At 51.6% G+C, this 22044-nt stretch overlaps 1 protein-coding gene across 1 annotated transcript in view; it reads left to right on the forward strand.

Annotated features, from left to right (window-relative positions):
* The window catches only part of VAV1 (vav guanine nucleotide exchange factor 1), a 47720-nt gene that overhangs the window by 14433 nt on the left and 11243 nt on the right, over nucleotides 1-22044 (forward strand). Inside the window, 30 exon segments of the mRNA XM_030293838.2 lie at nucleotides 7206-7322; nucleotides 7754-7812; nucleotides 7922-7940; nucleotides 7943-7989; nucleotides 8795-8860; nucleotides 8862-8904; nucleotides 9002-9019; nucleotides 9021-9098; nucleotides 10035-10061; nucleotides 10063-10103; nucleotides 10226-10351; nucleotides 10932-11032; nucleotides 11663-11686; nucleotides 11689-11756; nucleotides 11952-11958; nucleotides 11961-11996; nucleotides 12255-12322; nucleotides 12324-12365; nucleotides 12476-12544; nucleotides 12546-12562; nucleotides 12886-12923; nucleotides 12926-12949; nucleotides 12952-13006; nucleotides 13327-13446; nucleotides 14411-14512; nucleotides 14754-14851; nucleotides 14938-14960; nucleotides 15133-15178; nucleotides 17733-17869; nucleotides 18204-18269. Of these exon segments, the coding sequence (XP_030149698.1) occupies nucleotides 7206-7322; nucleotides 7754-7812; nucleotides 7922-7940; nucleotides 7943-7989; nucleotides 8795-8860; nucleotides 8862-8904; nucleotides 9002-9019; nucleotides 9021-9098; nucleotides 10035-10061; nucleotides 10063-10103; nucleotides 10226-10351; nucleotides 10932-11032; nucleotides 11663-11686; nucleotides 11689-11756; nucleotides 11952-11958; nucleotides 11961-11996; nucleotides 12255-12322; nucleotides 12324-12365; nucleotides 12476-12544; nucleotides 12546-12562; nucleotides 12886-12923; nucleotides 12926-12949; nucleotides 12952-13006; nucleotides 13327-13446; nucleotides 14411-14512; nucleotides 14754-14851; nucleotides 14938-14960; nucleotides 15133-15178; nucleotides 17733-17869; nucleotides 18204-18269 (1782 nt within the window).

The following is a 22044-nucleotide window of genomic DNA, read 5'->3' on the forward strand; positions in this document are numbered from 1 at the left end:
TCACCAGATCCCTCCCGTGGCTCCCTGTGCTGGTTCCCGTGCTCACTCACCGCCGCTGTTAACGGTGTCATGTCGCTGTCTGTTCAGTGTCTGTCTCGCCACTAGACTGCGAGCTCTGTAGAGACGGGGTTCGGTCTGTGTTGGCCACCACCGGGTCCCAGGCCTTGGCACACAGTAGGCACTCAATACATGCTTGATGAATGAATGAATGAATGAATGAGTCTGACTGTTGGGCCAGGTGCTGGAGTGGAGATTCAGTTGGTATTTTCATGCCCAGAGTGAAGATGAGGACCCACCCCCCCCCCCAAGTTGGTGCAGTGACCCACCCAAGTTTCTTCAGCGGGCGGCCGCCGGGCTGGGAGTCGAACCATGTCTCTCTGACCCCCTTGACAGGCACTGAGAAGCTGAGTGTGTGCTGGGGTGAGAGGGGAGGAGAGAGAAGAGAGACAGGCTGGCGTGGGGGGTAGGTTTTGAAGGCCAGGACGAGGAGGTGATGCTCTGCACCCCTGCTTCCAGGCTTCAAAAAGAGTGCACAGCATGCCCAGCCTCTCTGGTCTGCAAGATGAGGTCTTGCAGTCCCAAGATTAAGGGGCTTCAGGGCTGAACACGGAGGCGCCCCCCGCTTCCTCTGTCTCCCTGAGCAAGCCCTGGTAACAGGCATTTCCTGTTTCCGGTGGCTCCCTGGGCTGGGCTGGGGGTGGGGGAGCGGATTGCGGCACTTGTGCTCAGCTGTGGGTCCCTCTCCTGCTCCCTGCCCCCAGCCACCAAATGGGGCCTCCGTCCCTGCACACTGGTTCCCTGGAGGAGGGTGGCAAGCTAACCAAACTCTGTGGCTCTTTCTTTGTCTTGGGCACGGGTGGTGAGGGGCCCGCAGGCAAAGGGGAAGTGTCTGGGTGCTGATTTGCATATGGGCAAGATGCCAGCCCAGCTCTCCGATATTCTGGTGGAAGGGGGAGGGGGGCTGAGGGGTTCGCCTCACCAACGGGGAGGAAATGTATTCACACACCCCTCCTACCTTTGGTTAAAAGGCCTCCTGTCCTTTGCCACCTTCTCCCACGCTTTGGGCTACCGAGAAGTCCTTGCGGTGGTCTAACCTCAGTCATTCCTGCTGTCTGAGGGAGCCCCCCGTTTTTCAGCTGGGCCTACCCCATCCAGGAGGGCCGATGAGTCATAGCCCCTTTCGCCCCTTGAGATGTCACATGACTGGGGGGAAGAAGTCTCAAGGCTCAGCTGATCTCCCTGAGGTCAGGAGGGAACTTCCTCCCTCTGGCCAGATGAGGCCAAGTGCTCTGTTGCCCCTGGTGACTTGAGAGCCCTGTGTGGAGTCAGCCTACCGCCGTGCAAAGGCTGCTGGGCAGGAGAGTGTTACATGTGTTTCCTGTCATGTGCCGAACCTCTTTCGTGGCATCAGGAGGCAGCCTGGTGTGGTTCAAAGAGGTGCAGTGGTACGGTGGTTAGGGGCATGGCCTCTGGGCTCCGAGAACTTGTATCTGGCTTTTCATTCCTTCCTGTGTGGCCTCAGGCAAGTGATACATCCTCACTGAGGCTCAGGTGTCCCATCTATAAAATATGGGTTCACGCATTCCCCAACTTTTGTTGAGCATCTCCCGGGTACCAGGCGATGTACTAGGTGTTGAGGCCACAGCAGTGAACAAACTATACTGAGAATCCTCTCCTAGTGGATGTTCTAGTGTGTGAAGGGGACAGACTGACAATACAAAATAAATAAGAGGAATACACCGTGCCCCAGAAAAACACAAGGCAGAGGAGAAGATGGAGAGTGCTAGGTGTGTTGTGTGGGGGGGTGCAATTTTAAGTAGAGTGACTGGGAAGGTCTCATTGAGAAGTGACATTTCATCAAAGGCCTGAAAGAGACAAGGAAGGGAGGCACTGTGTTAACTGGAGATGGACATTCTGATCAGAGGGAACAGCCTGTGCAAAGGTCCTGGGGCACTACTGTGCGTGGCACGTTGGAGGGACAGCAAGGAGGCCTGTATGGCTGGAGCAGAGAGAGTGAGGAGAAGGGAGGGAGGAGGGGAAGGTGGGGAGGGGATGGGGCAGGTCGTGTGGGGCCTTGTGGTTGGCATCTGGGTAGGGTGGGAGTCTTGGGAAGATTGTGACAATATTTGAAAATAAATGATATGGGTCCAAGGGCAGAAGCAAGGATACAATAAGGAGGCCATTGCAATAAAGCAGGTGAATGATAATGGTGGTTTGGGCCAGGCAGGTGCAGAGAAGGGGCGGGATTCTGGCCGTATTTGGAAGGCGGAACCAACAGGATTTGCTGATGGATTGGAAGTGGATGAGAGAGAAACAGAGGAGCCAAGGTGACCCCAACATTTTGGGCTCGAACAACCGGAAGGACAGATGGGGTTAGAGCGTGCCTCCTAGACCTCAGTAGCAACATTGTCGGGAGGATCGAACAAACCTATGCGTGCCAAACTCTTCATACCAGCTTTGGAAGAGGCTACATTCTCAATCCAGGGTGCCTCCCCGGAAGGGCTGGGGGCTCCAGGAGGCAGGGACTGCCTCACACAGGCAGTGCTGTTTCACCGAGGCACATGTGTGGGTTTCTCATGAGGCTGCAGTCATCTGAAGGCTCAACTGTGGCTGCAGGGTCTGCTTCCTAGGTGATTCAGCCACACGGAACCTCCAAGTTCCTCTCCCCTGGGACCCCTCCATAGGGCTGACTGAGTGGTCTCAACATGGCGGCCGGTCCGTGATCCAAGAGGCCAAAGTGGGAGCTGTAATGCCTTTTGTTACCCAGCCTTGAAAAGTCGTGTATTGTTACTTCCAGCATACTTTGTTAGTCACACAGGGCTAATCGTGAGAGAGGCAGTTACAAAAATGACACAAGTCCTGGGATCTGTGGGCCATTTGGGGGCCATCTTGGAGGCTGACTACTGTTGTTACATTGTCTTAATTACTGTAGCTGTATGCTGAGTCTTGATGTGAGTAGTTGCAGTTTACTTCTCCCCTCGGCTTGACTTGTCTTGGCTATTTGTGACTATGCATTTTAGGATTCCTGCACCAAGTTCCATGAAAAAGCAGTTGGAGATTTTAACTGACACTGCATTGGGTCTATGGCTCAATTTTTGAGAAGGCTGAACAATTTTAAATGTTGAGTCTCTCTGGACAAGAGAGTATATATTTCACTCTACTTGTACAGATCTTCTTTCATATTTTTCAATACAATTTTAATTTTCTTCATAAAAGAGTTTTTCACTTCTTTTTGTTAGATTTGTTACTCATCACTAGCTTTTTTGTATGTTTGTTTTACGATTTTTAGGCTACGGTAAATGGTATCCTTTTAAAATCGAAGTGCAGTTTTCGCGCAGTGAAATGCTCAGTTCTTCAAATTTACCATTCAATCAGTTCTAGCAAATGTATACACTTGTGCAACCCACACCCTTATCAGGACACTGAGCATTTCCATCCCTTGTGGCCTTTCTGAGTCAATCTCCGCCACCCTCCCCACCCCAGAAGCAACCACTGATCTGATTTCTATCACCGTAGATTAGTTTTGCTTATTCTAGAATTTTGTAAATGTTTTCTTAAAAAAAATAACATTTTATGATTAATTTTTGCTAATGTACCATCACACAGTAAACTTTGTGTGTTGATTGTGTATTCACTAGCATTGTTAAGTTACTGTATTGATTCTGGTTATTTATCTGTATTCTTTTGGGCTTTCTGTATTGGTGGCACCTTCTGCAGAATGCCCTTTCTCTCCTCTCCTTCCTTCCTTCCCTCCTTCCTCCCTTCCCTTCCTTCCTCCCTCTCTCCTTCCTTCCTTCCTTCCTTCCTTCCTCCTTCCCTCCTTCCCTCTTTCCCTCTGTCCTTCCTCCTTCCCTCCTTCCTTCCTTCCCTCCTTCCCTCCTTCCCTCCATCCTTCCCTTCCTCCTTCCTTCCTTCCTTCCTTCCTTCCTTCCTTCCTTCCTTCCTTCCTTCCTTCCTTCCCTTCCTCCCTCCCTGGCTTCCTTCCTTTTTTCCTTTAGTTTTGTCTTGTAGTGCAGGCTAAGATCTTCAACGCAGTGTTGCCTAGAAATGTAATGGGAACAGCCCTGATTAGTTTTTATTTCAAATGCCAGGGAATCTTTTCAACATTTCCACCATTAAATACAATGTTTTGCTTTTTATTTAAAACAGAGGTTTAAGATTAAAAAAATTTTTTTAATGTTTTTATTTATTTTTGAGACAGAGAGAGACAGAGCATGAGCGGGGAGGGGCAGAGAGAGAGAGAGAGAGAGAGAGAGAATCGGAAGCAGGGTCCAGGCTCTGAGCTGTCAGCACAGAGCCCGACACGGGCTCAAACCCACAGACTGCAAGATCATGACCTGAGCCAAAGTCGTCGCTCAACCGACTGAGCCACCCAGGCGCCCTGGTTCAAGATTTTTTGAAGATGCTCTCTTTATCAGGTTACAGAAATTCCTTTCCATTCCTACTTGACCAAGAGTCATTTTTTTCCCCTTTTCTCTCTCTCTTTATCACAAATGATGTTGAATTGCTGTTTTTAGGCATCTCTTACTGTTGCTAATCTCTTTTGAACAGAGAGAACAAGCCTTGGGTAGGCAACATAATATCCAGCTGGCACTTAGTAACATTGTTTACATCACACTGATTTTACACTGGCTTCTTTTCATAGCAAATGATCCTAGGGTTATTTTTGTTTGTTTTGTTTTGTTTTTGTTTTTTGATAGTAGGGTGTAAGGTTCTCTTCTTAAATACATTTATTTCAGTTAAGGTTTATTTAAAGTTCATGTTACAGAGATAATGGGTTGGGTATACTGTGGGTGCAGCATTTATGTTGCTCTGGCAAAATGCTTGCCGTCACACTGCCTGGGTTTGCTTTCTGGCTGGCTGGCCGTGCCTCAGTGTCCTTCTCTATAAAATGAGGCTATAACATTACTTGCAGGATTGTTGCAAGAATTCCGAGAGAGAGAGAGAAAAATATGAGAGGGGAAGAGGGAGGGTGAAAGGAGGAGAGAGAGAGAGAGAGAGAAAGTCAAACTCTAGAAGCAGAGAGTAGAAGCTTAGTAGGCACTGGGTGGGGGGGGGGGATGAGAAAATGGGGAGACGGTGGTCCAAGCATCCAAAATCGCAGTTAGGTAGGATGAGTCAGTCTAGGGATCTAATGTATGGGCATGATGTAGCTGCCGTCCTGAATAATCCTGTCTCGAGCACTGGAAAAATGCTAAGAGAGTAGATTTCAGGTGTGCTGAGCCACACACATGGTGACTGTGTGAGGAGATGCGATGTTAAGTTGCTGGACTGTAGCAATCATTTCACTATGAATACGCATATCAAATCATCACATAGTATGCCTGTAATGTATACAATACTATATACATATTAAATATATATGTATATAGAGAGCTGGGATTGGGCACATGGTAGGTGCTCCTGCAAGGCAGTGAGATAAAACTGTGGTCAAGAAATTTGGTTCAGATTCTGTAGGATCTAGGGACCTTAGAGCCCATTGGGGCATTTGGGTAGTTGACATAAGGCAACAATAGAACCAAATTCCCCAAACCCAGAGGGACATCCTGTAGGTCTGACTGCTACATTTTATATCTTCTGGTTACAAGTCACTACAACCCAACCCAGACTGATTTAAACAGGAAAGGAACGTGTTGACTCGTGAAATTGCAACCTTCAGAGATGTTTCCTATAAATGGCGCCATACGATATGTGATCTTTTGTGCCTGGCCACTTTCACTGGGCATCACAGTTTTGAGGGTTATCCATTTTGTAGCATGTATCAGTACCCTGCTACTTTGTATGGCTTTTTAATATTCCGTTGTGTGGATATGCCTCGTTTTGTTTATCCACTTATCAGTTATGGACATAGGTGAATACGTAGGGACAGAAACAGACACTGGTTCCCAGGGAAAGGAAAGAGAGAATGACAGGTGACCGCTTAACGGGTACAGGGTTTCTTTGTGGGCTGAGAAAAGTGTCTTGGAACTAGATGAATTGATCATTGCATGACATTGCAAATACGCTAAATGTCACCGAAGTGTACATTTTAATATGGCTAATGGTTGGGGGGCGCCCGGGGGCTCAGTTGGTTAGGCATCCAGCTTCGGCTCAGGTCATGATCTCGTGGTTCGTGAGTTTGAGCCCCACTTTGGGCTCTGTGCTGACAGTGTGGAGCCTGCTTGGGATTTTCTCTCCCCTTCTCTCTCTGCCCCTCCCCCCCCCCCCCAAAAAATAAATAAACTTCAAAAATTAAAGTGGTTAATGGTTAGGTTTTTTATTATGGTAAAAGATACACAATATTATATACATAATAGAGTGATACAAATATATTTGATAAATATAAATACAAATTTATATAAACTGGAGAATATATACATAACAGAATACTTACCATTTTAACCATTTGTAAGTGTACAATTCAGTAGCATTAAACCCATTCACAGTGCTGTGTAAGCATTACCACGGTACCCAAAACTGTTCCTCTTCCCCAACAGAAACTCTGTCCCCATTAAACACTAACTCCCCATTCCCTCCTCCAACCTTGGCTCCCACCGTCTACTTTTTGTCTCTATTAATTTGCCTACTCTAGGGACCTCATGTAAGTGGAATCATATAATCATTGTTCTGGCTTATCCTTCTGTGTCTGGCTTATTTCACTGAGCATAGTGTTTTCCAAATTCATCCATGTTGTAGCATAAATCAAAATTTCCCTCCTTTTTCTGGCTGTGTAATATTCCATTGTAGGTACGGAATACATTTTGTTATCAGTTAATGGTTACCTTTATGTTATGTGAATTTTGCCTCAATAAAAAAGATTTCAGGGGGGCGCCTGGGTGGCGCAGTCGGTTAAGCGTCCGACTTCAGCCAGGTCACGATCTTGCGGTCCGTGAGTTCGAGCCCCGCGCGGGCTCTGGGCTGATGGCTCAGAGCCTGGAGCCTGTTTCCGATTCTGTGTCTCCCTCTCTCTCTGCCCCTCCCCCGTTCATGCTCTGCCTCTTTCTGTCCCAAAAATAAATAAACGTTGAAAAAAAAAAAAAAAAAAAAAGATTTCAGGGGTAGATCAAGCTTCAGGTACACTTATCTTTATCAGAAGAGGGTGTGAGAGGGAGGCTGTGCCTTCTTTTCCCCCTTCCGTGCCAGTTCCCAAGTCAGACTGCCTAGGGTTCAGCTTCTCCCCTGTCCTGTTATGTTCCCTCCACCCCCATTTCTGTTTCTCCTCACAGTTCCTGTGCCTTAAGAACATACGTACCTTCTTGTCTACCTGCTGTGAGAAGTTTGGCCTCAAGCGGAGTGAACTCTTTGAGGCCTTTGACCTCTTTGATGTCCAGGATTTTGGGAAGGTAAGCTGGTGCTGAACTTCCCGCGAGCTGGGCACAGAGAGGTGGAAGATTGGATTTCCGTTCGTTTCCATGAACATTTACACTGGGAAGTCTAAGTGCTGTTGGGGGGAAGGACAGAGAAGTCAGACCAGGCCATACACCAGATGCAAAGGGGTTGCTTGGGCTCCTTTGTAACACAGGAATATATCATCCTATCCTTTCTGAGTGGTTGTGACGATTGCATAGAGTTAGGGGATCGAGTGGCGGTGCTCAGTTAAGGGAACCCTGACCTGCTCACACAGAGGAGTGGGAAGGGGGAGAAACCCTGAATTAGCTCCCAGGGGCATGGAGTCTAACCGTGATCGTCTAGCCTCGGGGGTTGGAGTCTGAGCCTGTGTCCTGGCACGTGGGTGGCAAGGGGCTTACTGAGTGGCCCATGGCCCTTGTCACAGGTCATCTACACCCTGTCTGCTCTGTCCTGGACCCCGATTGCCCAGAATAAGGGGATCATGTGAGTAACCATTTGAGCTGGCATCCTTGGGCTGACCTGGCTCCTACCCCTCCTGCAAGTCCCCGTCCCTGGCCCCAGGCCTCTGGCTCACCCATCCTGGCTCCCTCAGGCCCTTCCCCACTGAGGAGGAACCGTGGGTGATGAAGACATCTACAGTGGCCTGTCTGACCAGATCGAGTGAGTGTCTGGGACCACCAACCTGCCCTGGGGGGGTCGGAGGGGACATGGCCCTGCCCTGGGGGGGTCTGAGGGGACTGGCCCTGTCCTGGGGGGTCGGAGGGGACTGGCCCTGCCCTGGGGGGGTCGGAGGGGACTGGCCCTGCCCTGGGGGGTCGGAGGGGACATGGCCCTGCCCTGGGTGGGGGGTCAGAGGGGACCTGGCCCTGCCCTGGGGGTCGGAGGGGACATGGCCCTGCCCTGGGGGGGGGTCTGAGGGGACCTGGCCCTGCCCTGGGGGGGTCGGAGGGGACCTGCCCTGCCCTGGGGGGTCGGAGGGGACATGGCCCTGCCCTGGGGGGGTCGGAGGGACATGGCCCTGCCCTGGGGGGGTCGGAGGGGACATGGCCCTGCCCTGGGGGGGGGTCTGAGGGGACCTGCCCTGCCCTGGGGGGTCGGAGGGGACATGGCCCTGCCCTGGGGGGTCGGAGGGACATGGCCCTGCCCTGGGGGGTCGGAGGGGACATGGCCCTGCCCAGGGGGGTCTGAGGGGACATGGCCCTGCCCTGGGGGGGTCTGAGGGAACATGGCCCTGCCCTGGGGGGGGTCGGAGGGGACCTGGCCCTGCCCTGGGGGGGGGGGGTCTGCGGGGACATGGCCCTGCCCTGGGGGGTCCTGAGGAGACATGGCCCTGTCCTGGGGGGGGTCTGAGGGGACAATAGCTCTGCCCTGGGGGGCCTGAGGGGACACGAGTTGATCTGGGAGGAGTCTGAGGGGTCCCTGGCCTGGGGGCTCCGTGGCCCTAGGCTGACCCCACACCCCGCAGCGACACGGTGGAGAGGATGATGGACCTGTATGACTGTGTGGATAACGAGGAGGCGGAGGTGATGAGATCTACAAGACCTCATGCGCTCCGCGGAGCCGATGCCCATGCCGGTGCGTGGGGCGGAGCTTGGCGTCTGGGAGGCCTCATGGTGGGGGGGGCCCATGAGCCCCGGGCCCCCCAACACCGACCTGTGCTCCCCACTCTCAGCCCAAGATGACAGAGTATTGACAAGCGGTGTTGCTGCCTGCGGGAGATCCAGCAGACGGAGGAGAAGTACACGGACACGCTGGGGATCCATCCAACAGTGTGCGCGTCCCCGCCCGAGCCCCGAGCGGCGGCCTCTGGGCCGTGCGTATAGAGCCCCGTGTGTCCCAGCGGGCCTGGGGCTCCTCTGTGTCCCCATTGTCTTGTTTCTTCTCTCTCTCTGCCGCTGGTTTTCTCTTTTCAGTGCCATCTCCTGTCTTGATCGGTCTCTCCTTCATCTTCCTCGTCAGCTCTTTCCCTGGGTGTCCCTCTATCCCTGTCTGTATCTTTTCCTGTGTCCTCGCCTCTGTCCACCTGTGTCTATTACTGTCTCTCCGACCTTCTATTTTCTTCCCTTTGGCCATTGCTTTTTCAACAGCTTTATAGAGATGAGCTCAACGTACCATACAATTCACCCCCTTTACGTGGACAATTTCAGTGGTTTTTGGTGTATTCACAAGGTTGTGCAACCATCGCCACTTGTTTAATTTTAGAACATTTTCGTCATCTCCCCAAGAAACCCCGTACCCTTTAGCCATCACCCCCACGCCCCCGTCCTTCTGCAGACCCTGGAAACCGCTAACCTACTTTCTGTCTCCGTGGATGTGTGTGTTCTGGGCATTTCACACACGTGGCATCCCACCGACGTGGCCACTCTGTGTCCGTTCTCTCACCGGCATCGTGTGTTCGGGGTCCGTCACGTGTGCCAGTGTCGCTCCTCTTCGTGGCTGAGCGACATTCTGGTGGGTGGGTGGACCCCATCTTGTTATCCGTTCACCACCGCTGTACGTTCGGGTTGGCCCCTCCTTTTCGACTGTTGCGAATAACGCTGCGTGAACAGCCGTGAAACAGGTGTTTTGGGTGGCCGTTTGTTGCATCTCTGTCTCTCAGCTCTCTTTCTGTTGGTCTCTGACTCTGTCTCCTGTCCCCGGCTCCCTGGGGCTGGGGCCGACGGAGGGGTCCTGCCCCCTTCATCCTGCTCTCCCCGCTCCTGCAGCATTTCATGAAGCCCCTGCAACGGTTCCCTCAAACCCCAAGACATTGAGATTATCTTCATCAACACGAGGTGAGCTGGCCGGTCCCCAGCCCTCCCGGGCCTCTGTCCAGTGGGGACGACCTGCTGCTCACCTGTGCCTGGAGAGGGGGGCTGGGAGTTGAGCACCTGCAGGGTGGGCCTCCTGACCCCAGCCCCCACTCCTTCCTCCTAGTAGACCTGCTTCGTGTGCACACTCTCTTCCTAAAGGAGATGAAGGAAGTCCTGGGCACCCCAGGTGCGCCCACCCTGTACCAGGTGTTCATCAAATACAAGGAGAGGTGAAGCCAGCCGGCCAGCCCAGACCCTCGGAAGTCACCACCCCGTCCTGCCCCGCAGCCAGGCATTTGGAACACCTTGCCCTCAGAGGCTACCGGACAGGCAGGCTGTTCCCTCCTCTGCTCACGGGCAAGGGAAGGACTGCCCACTTGTAGGTCAGTCACCCAGCTCTGCCTCTGCCGGGCTGTGTGGCACTGTAGACTCACTGAACCTCTCTGAGCATCTGCTGCCACATCTGTAAATCAGCGTGGCACAGAATGTACCCTCCCAGGTGTGAGGATGAAATAACGGATGCCTAAAGAGCTTGGCACAGGGCCTGGCACACAGTAGGTGGCTCCGTAAGTGCTTGTTAGGTGAGTGAACATTGAGGAGACAATATACCGAGTGCTAAGCGTGTCTTATGCATCATCTCCCTCCCGATGCTTCAGTGGCTCCATGCGGGAGGTGCCATTGTCATGCCCATTTTACAGATGGGGAGACCGAGGCTCAGACCATCTGGGAAGAGGCGGGCCTGGACTGACACCCAGATTCGCCTGACCATGGTGCGGGCCACCATTACCCGGCCACCTGTCCTTCCCTCAGGTTCCTCGTCTACGGCCGCTACTGCAGCCAGGTGGAGTCAGCCAGCACAGGCACCGGGACATGGGGCCGCCGCCCGGGAGGATGTGCAATGAAGCTGGAGGGTGGGGCCCGTGCGCCATCTGGGGGGCTCTCTTACCCCTTCCCAGGCCCCAGGGGGCATGGGGAGAGACAGAGCTGGTGGTGCTACTTTCCACTGCAGCCCAGCCAGGGTTTTGGGTGGGAGGTACTGACCAGCTGAGTGGGAGAAAGGGAGCAGGAAGAGGTGGGCGGGAGCCCTGAGCCCTGGCCCCCGCTGAACCCCCGACTCGGACTCAGTCTGACCCCGAACTCAGCTCTGACTCCAGGCCAACCCCCAGTCCAGCCTGCGCTGAGTCCCAGCCTTGGCCGTGCCCCAAGTCTGGGCTGAGCCCAACTCAACACCGAGCCCTGATCCTGGGCTGACGCACCCCCCTCCCCTGCCCCGGAACCAGTGTATCTCAGGGCAGTAATGAGGACGGGCCACCTGCATGCACCGTCCATCCGGCATCGTCGGTCTCCACGGTGGGGACCCTGCAGTCCTGTCCCCCGCTCCCTCCCCAGCTCCACTCAGCTACTGGAATCCTGCCTCAGGCAGTGTTTGCCAGCCTTCCAGGAAATTCTTCTTCACTATTTCCCCGATGATGCTTCAGGTTCTAGAAAAATCCACACTGTCTCCACCTCATCGTGCTCATCTCTTTTCTCTGACCCCCCAGGAAGTTCTCAGCGAGCAAACAACGGAGGTTCACCTTGCGGGACCTGCTGATGGTGCCCATGCAGCGGGTGCTCAAGTATCACCTCCTTCTCCAGGTGCACAAGTGGGGCCCCAGGCAAGGGCTTGGTTTGTCTCCCTCTCCGTGTCATAGGCGTGGGCAGAGCTGTCTTCCCGGGCTGCGGCCTGGCACCCTCTGGGAGGAGGAGGAAGCTGGCAGGCCAGGCTTGTCTGGAGGGTCCCCAAGAGGAGAGGGCAGGCCCAGGTGACGTCTGTCTCCATGGGCTGTGCAGGAGCTGGTCAACACACGCAGGACGTGATGGAGAAGGAGAACTGAGGCAGGCCCTGACGCCATGAGGGTGAGTGGTCACACACAAGCGTGTACACGTTCAAGGCAGGGCACACGGTCACACCCACAGGCAACCCCTCCTCTCATCAATGACCACACGCCCATGTGACCAGTGAGTGATTCCTAGCGTCTCGCTTGGGGACAGTACATGCGGGGATGCCCTTTCTACGCCTCCTGCCAGCCCCTGGTGGGGGCTGACCCCCTACGCCCAACCAGAGAGGGAGATTGGCCAGGGTGGGGGGCCCAGGCTCACCCCTGCCCCACCCCCAGGACCTGGCACAGTGTGTGAATGAGGTCAAGCGGGACAACGAGACGTGTACGGCAGATCACCAACTTCCAGCTGTCCATCGAGAACCTGGTGAGGGGGCAGGGCAGGACGGGCCAGGGGTGTGGCCGCGGGGGTGGGGTGGGAGGGTGTTGGCCTCCCCCGGGTGGGCCCCTTGCCAGAACCCCCTTCCTGCTGCGTAGGGACAGTCTCTGGCCCACTATGGCCGGCCCAAGATCGATGGGGAGCTCAAGATCACCTCAGTGGAGAGGAGCCTCCAAGATGGACCGGTAGCGGAGCAACAGATGCAGGAAAGAGCGGAGCAGAGGCGGGAAGGGATTTCCAGTTACCCAGGGGGTGGGGCCTAGGTGGGCGGGGCGGGGCGGGACCAGCGTGGACGTGTGGGTGGAGCCAAGACCCCCAGGTGCTGGGACCCGGAAGGACCTTATGGCCGAGGTCAGGATGGGTGGGCCAATCCTGCCAAGCTGCGCACAGAGGAGGAGAAGGGCGGGAGTCCTAGACGGACGGCCGGGTGGGGCCAGGAAGGTGGAGCTGGTGGGAGGAGCTGGCCGAGGGGAGCCAGACGGAGGCCCCTGACCTTAGTTGCTCTCAGGTACGCCTTCCTGCTCGACAAAGCTCTGCTCATCTGCAAGGCCGAGGGGACTCCTACGCCCTCAAATGTGGTGGGATCTGCAAAGCTTCCAGGTTCGAGATGATTCCTCCGGAGAGCGAGAAACAGAAGGTGGGGCTCCGAAGCCAGATCTGGGGTCCCCAGTGCTGGGAGAGCTGAGGCTCTGCACTCGAGCTTTAGAATGCCGGTTGTGTGTGTTGTGTTGTGTGTGGTTGTGTGTGTGTGTGTAAGACACGCGTGGTTCTTAGATTTGGTGCACGTATGTTTGGTTCTCCCAGGCAACCTTACAAGGGTGCCCGCGCCCAGTTCTCCGGGGGCTGAGAGGCTGTACGAGGCTGACCCTTTCCTCCCCACAGGGTAGGGGTGAAGAGGGTGTGTGGGTCCCATCCTCTGCAGATCCGGGTGTCTTCATTCTGAACCCTGTTCCCTGCAGTGGACTCACATGTTTCTCCTGATCGAGGACCAAGGTTCCCAGGGCTATGAGCTGTTCTTTAAGACACGAGAACTGAAGAAGAAGTGGCTGGAGCAGTTCGAGATGGCCATGTGAGACCCCCCTCCTCCCCCACCCCCTGTCCTCAGAGGACTCTGCAGTGGACAGGGGCTGAGAGGCAGTTGTGCTCTGTTCCGTAGGGCCACTCTGAACCTCAGCTTCCCCATCTGCGAAATGGGAAAGCGTAGGCTTTTCATGCTGTCTGCATCCTCAGAATGTCAGTGTTCTGTGTGTGAGCTTCAGCCGCCAGCCTGAACCCCTCTTCCTCCTCCTTTTTCTTCTTTTTCTTCTCCTCCTCCCTCTCCCCCTCCTCCCACTCCTCTCCCTCCTTCTCTTCCTTCTTCTTCTCCTTCCGTTTATCCTTCCCCTTCCCTTTCCTCTCCTCCTCCTCCTTCCTCTTTTTCTTCTTAATGTTTGTTTTATTTATTTTGAGAGAGAGAGCAAGAGTGTGTGTGTGTGTGTGTGTGTGTGTGTGTGTGTGTGAGGGAGGGGCAGAGATAGAGAGAAGGAGAGAGAGAATCCCAAGCAGGCTCTGCACTGTCAGCACAGAGCCCGAAGAGGGGCTCAGTCTCACAAACGGTGAGATCGTGACCTGAGCCGAAATCAAGAGTCGGATGCTAACCTGACTGAACCCCCCAGGCTCCCTTTCTTCGTCTTCTTGAGATGAAGCTCACGTAACAAAAATTTCGCTATTTTAAAGTGTATGATTCAATGGCATTTAGTGCCTCACGATATTGTGTAACCACCACCTCTAAGTTCCAAAACATTTTCATCCCCCCAAAAGGAAACCCTGCACCCATGTAGTACTCAGTCCCCATTTCCCCTGCTCCCAGCCCCTGGCAACCACCGGTCTGCTCTCTGTCTCCACCCAAATGCCCATCAGTGGAGGGCTGGAGACATGGCTTCTGGTTTATGTATGGCTGTCCCGATACGTCCAAAGGGCAGCACGTGTTGGTCCTTCATTCCCTTGTGCGGCTGAATACTGTTCCGTCATGGGGAATTCTCTCCCCTCTCCAGCTCCAACATCTACCCTGAGAACGCTACTGCCAACGGGCACGACTTCCAAATGTTCTCCTTTGAGGAGACCACGTCGTGCAAGGCTTGCCAGATGCTGCTGAGGTAGGGGTCTGGGGGGATGGGCCTGGGGCCTGGGTGCGGTCAGCTCGTCCTCCTCAGAGGGGCTTCTCTGGCTGTCTGTCCCCTGGGTTGGGAGGTGGGAGGCTCTCCCTGGGGCTTCCGCTTCTGCATCTCTCTCTTGCCCTGAAGAGAACCCAAGGGCACCCTTCACGTTGTTGGCAAAATGATCGGCTGTGTCCAGTCAACATCACTGACGTCCCTTAATCTCCCCTTGGCATCCCAGAGGCACTTTCTATCAGGGTTACCGTTGTCATCGGTGCCGGGCACCTGCACACAAGGAGTGTCTGGGAAGGGTCCCTCCATGTGGCCGACATGGGCAAGGTACCAGTGGGAGAGACTGGGGCAGGTGGGCTTGGTCCTGTGGGGGGGATTTCCATGCTGACTATTTCCTTTCCCGCCCCCCATAGATTTTTCAGGAACTATGAAGAAGGTAAGACCCCCATTCTCCTTTCTCTGTATGAGAAATCATGGGGGATAAGGAAGGGTGACCCAGGAGACCCCAGCAGTGGGCATGGCCCTTTGCTGGGTGCTCACATAGGAGCTGAGGGGGCCCCAGGCTGGGCCTGGGGAGCCACACTTGCAGTTTCGCTGTCTCCCTCCAGGATAAGCCACATCGCCGACCTCAGGACAAAAAGCGGAATGACCTGGGTGAGTCTGAGCGGGGTGGGCGTTGTGTGGGGCAGGAGGAAGCCTGGTCTCTGCCCCAGATCTCAACAGTTATATTAACAATCACATAAGGTCCTGCTTGTAAAGCTGTGAGCCATTGGTTGCAGTCCTAGAAACCCGAAAGGAATTTAAAGATAACCAACTGGGGGCGCCCGGGTGGCTCAGTCGGTTGAGCGTCCGACTTTGGCTCAGGTCATGATCTCGCGGTTGGTGGGTTCGAGCCCCGCATCGGGCTCTGTGCCGACAGCTCGGAGCCCGGAGCCTGCTTCGGATTCTGTGTCTCTGCCCCTCCCCTGCTCATGCTGTCTCCCTCTCTCTCTCAAAAATAAATAACATTAAAAAAACTTTAAAAATGACCCAAATTATTTACTTGCTTTGCTCAAACACTAGGAAGAGAAGGCATGGGGCAGTAGCCATCCTTGCAAAGGTGCTCTTTATCTTTCCGTCCAATTTCTCCTCTTCACCGCCTCTTTTTCCTTGCTTTCCAACGCGGCACGCCTCTGGTGGTCCTTACCTCCTCTCCTCTTGATCTGTGCCACAGAATCTTATCATGATGTATAGTTTCAGCAGAGTGCCCTCCACTCGAGGATGGGGAAGTGGAGGGCACAGATTCATTTTAGCCCAATGGCAGGGGGGGAAAGGCTGGACTCATTCCTATGTTGACGAATTTTGTGGCATCACAGCAGTGATGGGTGCCTTGTGTTCAATATCTACGGTATACGTGGTCACATCTGGGGCCTCTCATCCTCCAGAAGCTCTGAGACAGTGGTGAGGGAGAGAATTTTAAGACATTACCTTGTAGTGGGCGGACTAGAAGGTTCTCTGGAACATAGAACCTGGGGGACTTGACAGATCTGAGCCCTCAGGGAAGCCTTCTCAGAGGAGGAGACATTTAGGCAGACATTTGATGGATGAGAGGGTGAGGCAGGTGAGGAGGAGGGCAGGGGTGTTCCAGGCAGAGGGAATGGCATGCGCAAAGGCTGGGAGGCAGGGAAGCCAGGCAGCATTAAACACGTGAGAACAGTTTGGTGTGGCTGAGGAAGTAAAACCTTTGCTCATAATAATACAGAGTCAGTGTGAAGGCTCAGATTTCATATCTATCTATCCGTGTCTATGTATATTCATATATAGATGTCAGTGTACAAAGATCTATAGATATCTATAATCTGTGTCTGTAGATAGCTATAGATATATCAGCTTTATTTGAAATAATAAAAAATTAGAAACAAATGATTCAATAAGAAGAACGTATATATAATTATACGTAGATTTATATGCGTTGTATAATCCGTTTATACAAAAGTGTATGTCAGCTTTATTTGTCAAAACCAGAAACAACCCAAATGTCCTCAATAGAGGGGAAATATTTGTGTGTGTGTGTGTGTGTGTGTGCATGTGTGTGTGTGTGTAGGGGTGCCTGGGTGGCTTAGTTGGTTAAGTGTCCAACTCTTGATTTTGGTTCAGGACATGATCTCACAGTTCGTGAGTTCAAGCCCCACATCAGGTTCTGCACTGCCTGCTTGGGATTCTCTCTCCCTCTCTCTCTGCCCCTCCTCTGCACTCTCTCTCTGTCAAAAATAGATGCACATTTAGAAAAGTAAGTGTGTGTGTATCTATTATATGTATTTATATTTATGCATATTGTATATGTATATCACTATATTATATTAATATAATTAATTATATTTAATATATATAATTATATTAATTAATATTAATATATTATATACACTTATATTAATACACACACTTGTACATATCCATTATATATATGCATACGTATGTGTGTGTGTGTGTGTATATACACACACACATACACACTGTTTATTGAGATAGAAAATACATACTGTAATGTGTGTAAGTGAGCAAATCTTAACTGCATGGCTCCATGAATTTCTACCCCTGTAACCACCACACAGATCAAGATATGGAACGTTTCGCCGAATTCTAGAACTACACTGTCCAATGCAAATTGAAACTCATTTAAATAACCTTAAAACTCCCGTACTCAGCCACACTAGCCACATTGTGAGCTCTCGCTCGCCACCTCTGACTAATGACTGCCCTGCTGGACAGGAGAGATTATTCAACTCCTCCACACAGAAGGTTCTACCAGACTGCTGTTCAGTTCCCCCCCCGCCTGGCTCTCCGAGGGGACCACTCTTAGACCCCTACCACCATAGGTCAGTTTTGCCTTTCCTTGAACTTCGTAAAAATGAAATCATGTGGTATGTCCTCCTCCTGCGTCGTGTTGGTGAGACTCATTGACGTGGTTGCTTGTGACAGTAATTTGTTCATTGCTGTGTCACCTTCTGTTGTGTGCTTCTGTCACACTCAGTTTATGCATTCCATTGAGGCCGTTGGGTTGTTTCCAGTTTGGGGCTCTAGTGAAGACAGCCCGTCTCGGACTTTTGGCACACACGAGGGCGTGTTTCTCTTGGTCTCTAATTTTCGCCATCCTGGAGGGCGGTGAGGCTCAGGTCTGAAAACCCGTGGCCGCCAACCGCACTGAGCCACCGCCTTCCCTTCCCTCCAGGCCTGCCCAAGATGGAAGTGTGCCAGGAATACTATGGGCTTCCCCCACCACCTGGAGCCATTGGTCCTTTCCTGCGGCTCAACCCTGGAGACATCGTGGAGCTCACCAAGGCTGAGGCCGAACAGAACTGGTGGGAGGTACAGGCTGGGCGGTGGGAGTGATGGAGAAGGATCTGAGTGTGGGGTCATGGGTGTAGGCGGTCCCGGGAAGGCTTTGGCAAGGGGAGGCTGGTTTGGAGGAGGCATCTGGGGAGGCTGTTATACATGGGGATTTCTAGGGCTGGCCTGGCCCTTCTGAGCTGGCCGTCTTGCCAGGTGGTTGATACTGGCTAGAACTCCATGGGTCATGCGTGCCACAGAGGGATGGATGGGTGGGCAGATGGCCAGTGGGTAGAAAGATGGGCACACACACATACACGCATGTGAATGCAAGTAACTTCTGCGTCCGTGTCTTTCCCTCTCGGATATTTAGGGCAGGAATACGGCTACCAATGAAGTTGGCTGGTTTCCCTGTAACAGGGTCAAGCCCTACGTGCATGTAAGTGCCTCAAATCTGATGGAGAGAGGGCAAGGGGGGTCTGGAGAGGGTCCTGCGAGGGTGGGAAGCCTTGAATTAACACCCCTGAGATAGAGAGGGGCTGCCCATCACGGTAAGTCATTCCCAAACTCCATGCTCTGCCTAACGTGTCGACCGAGCCCAGAGTGGAGGTGGGGGGGCGGGGGGCACATGGACAATGATGACCAATCCTTTCCCTCTTGATTCTTCCTGTATGAAGGTCCTTTCCCTGGTACTGCAGAAAATCAGGGGTGGCCAGAAGGCTGGCCAGTCACTGGCTTCCTTTCAGAGACAGCGAGTGCTATCCCATCGGGTGCTGGGGCCACCCAGGCCTCTCGGGCCAGCTTCTGTGGACGCACCTGCCCGCACTGTGCCCAGTCTCTGCTCACCCAGCCCCCTCGCTCTACGATGACCTCAGGTCTTTCCCATCTCCCCAGACCTCTCTCCCTCACTGCAGATACCCCTCTGCCTGCTTCACAGCCCAAATAGGAACCCGCAGAGGGAAACTCCCCTTCTGTTGCTTGAATTTTGTATCATTTCAGACTTCCAGAAAGGTGGCTACAATAATGCCAGCAACTCCAAATAGCCTTTCCCAGATTCACCAGCTGTCCACATTTGTTCTTTCTCTGCACACTTTATTTTATTTAAAAATTTCATATTATTGTTTTCCTGAGACATTTAAAAGTAAGTTTACAGCTATGTTTTCCCTTCACCCTTAAATACCTCCTGAGAACAAGAACCTTTTCTTACATAACCGTAGCGTGATTTTAACAACCATGAATTTAACACTTGACATTGACATTATACTACGATTTAACCTGTAGTCCATATTTAAATTTTGACAATTTTCCCTAAATTGCCTTTTAGAGATTTTTTTTTTTTCTTTTTTGGCCTGAGGTCTCCCAGGTTTCTCCACTGTGGAGCTATGCATTTCCAACGTCATTGTTCTGTCCAAGTTTATTAGCAGATGTAAGGATGAGCTGCCTCCCTTTCTGTCAGTCAGTCAGTCAATCAATCAGTCACTCAACCTACCTATCAATCAGGCATCTGTATATCTAATGATCAGCTATATATCTATCTGTGTCTCTGTGTGTCTATCAATTATTTACGTATCAATCTACATACCTATATATGTATCGAACATCTATAATTCTATGTAGGCAGGTATCTATCCAATTACTAATCAATCAGGTACGTATGCGTGTATGTATCTCAGGGAATGCCTGTGGATTCTTATTCTAAAAATGGTCCCAGCTTTGGCCAGCGGGAGCCCCATCAGGCTGTCTCATCTGTCCTTTTTTTTTTTTTTTTTTTTTTAATTTTTTTTTTCAACGTTTATTTATTTTTGGGACAGAGAGAGACAGAGCATGAACGGGGGAGGGGCAGAGAGAGAGGGAGACACAGAATCGGAAACAGGCTCCAGGCTCCGAGCCAACAGCCCAGAGCCCGACGCGGGGCTCGAACTCCCGGACCGCCAGATCGTGGCCTGGCTGAAGTCGGACGCTTAACCGACTGCGCCACCCAGGCGCCCCTCATCTGTCCTTTTGATATGTCCCCAGCATTCTCTGAGCTGTTCCTTATTTTCTGGCACAAAACCAGACCTACCTTGTACTTCCCATGCCTCAGTCTTGGAATCACCTGTTTTTCCAAGGAGCCCTGGTCCTTTCAGTGGGACACGGCATTCAGAAGCCAAGATCTGGGCATCTCTCCAATTTCTGCCTCCAAATGTACTGCCTTCTTAAAACTACACCCGTCCTAGCCTCCTTCTCTCTCATTACAATGAAGGCCCTGAGAAAAGATAGAAAAAACGACAATTCTCCTTTCTACTGAAGGATTCCATCCTCCTGGTCCCACCTACCTTACAAGATAGCTACTATTGTATTTGTTTTATGAGTGTCTGTCTGGAGTTTCTTAATATACATACTAAGTCGATACGAATAGCAATTCTCATTTGCCCCATGATTTATTCAGAAGATTTAATACTATTTTGCAGCCCCCTGCTTGCCTTTTAATATATCTTGGGATCTTTTCATATTGTGCACAGAATATTTCATTCTTTTTTCTTCCCCTTTAAAAAAAATTGAGGTGAAATTTGAAAAACATAAAAACCATTTTAAAGTGCACGCTTCATTGGTAGAGTACATTTTGCAATCATTTCATTTATGTGAAATGTCTCAGATAGGTACATCCACAGAAACAGAGAGCAGATTGGTGGTTCCCAGATGCTGGAGGTGGGGGGCTTTGGGACCGACTGTTTAATGGGTGATGTGTTTGGGTTTTCCCTTAGGGTGATGTTTCAGAACTAGATACAGGTGGTAGTTCCACATTCTTTCCATTGCTATTTTTATTTTTGTTGTTTCTTTCTAAGTTTATTTTTTTATTTTGAGAAAGAGGGCAAGTCGAGGAGGGACAGAGAGAAGGGGAGGGAGAGAGAGAATCCCAAGCGGGCTCCAGGCTCTGAGCTGTCAGCACAGAGCCCGACACGGGGCTCGAACCCACAGACTGTGAGATCATGACCTGAGCTGAAGTCTGACGCTCAACTGACTGAGGCCCCCAGGCGCCCCATATTATTACTATTTTTAAATTATGGTCAAACACAAATTGTATAAAATTTGCCATTTTAGCCATTTTTGAGTATACAGTTCAGTGGCATTAGGTACATTCGTACGTTTGTGCAACCACCACCACTGTCCATTTCCAGAACTCTCCATCCTGCAGAGCTGAAACACTAAGTCCCCACCCCATCCCCCAGCCCCTGGCTCCCACCATCTACTTCCTGTCTCTGTGAATTTGACTCCTCTTAGGGACCTCGGATGAGTGGTATATGTGTCCCTTTGAGACCAGCTTTTGCAGTGAGCATAACATTTTCAGAGTTCATCCATGTTGTAACAGATGTCAGAATGTCCGTCTTCTTATGGCTAATAATCCATTGTGTGTGCATGCCACATTTGGTTTATCTGTCCATCTGTTGATGGAGACCTAACCCTTTGGCAATCGTGGGTAACGTTGCTAGGAACACGGATGTGTAAATATCTCTTCGAATCCCTGCTTTTAATTCTTTCGGGTAGATACCCAGAAGACGAATCGCTGGGCCATACGGTAATTCTATTTTTAGGTTTTCAGGAACCACCGTCTGTTTTCAGTAGTAGCTGTGCCATTTCACATTTCTGCCAATAACGCAACAAGGTTTCCAATTTCCCTATATCCTTCCCAACACTTGTTATTTTTCTGTTCTTGTTTTGTTTTGTTTTGTTTTGTTTGTTTTTTGTTAATTTTACGATAGCCGTCCTGATGTGGTGGAAGTGTGCACTTTTACATGTATTCAGACCAGGGGTTGGGCTTTCTGTAAATAGACAGATAATATAGATTTTCATCTTTGTAGGTCAGATGCTCTCTTTTGTGATTTCTCACCTCTGCCAAAATGGTACAAAAGCAGCACAGACGATGTGCAAATGAGTGAGCCTGACCATTGTCCCAATAAAACTGAATTTCCGGACTTTGGCATGTGAATTTCACCCCATCTTCACATGCCGAGCAATATTATTCTTCCTTTGATTTTTGTCAACCATTTAAAAGTGTAAAATCCATTCTTTTTTTTTAATTTTTTTTTAACGTTTATTTATTTTTGAGACAGAGAGAGGCAGAGCATGAATGGGGGAGGAGCAGAGAGAGAGAGAGGGAGACACAGAATCCGAAGCAGGCTCCAGGCTCTGAGCCGTCAGCACAGAGCCCGACGCAGGGCTCGAACCCACGGACC

This window comes from Lynx canadensis, chromosome A2, assembly GCF_007474595.2.
Source record: "Lynx canadensis isolate LIC74 chromosome A2, mLynCan4.pri.v2, whole genome shotgun sequence".
In the NCBI taxonomy this organism is placed as follows: Eukaryota; Metazoa; Chordata; class Mammalia; order Carnivora; family Felidae; genus Lynx; species Lynx canadensis.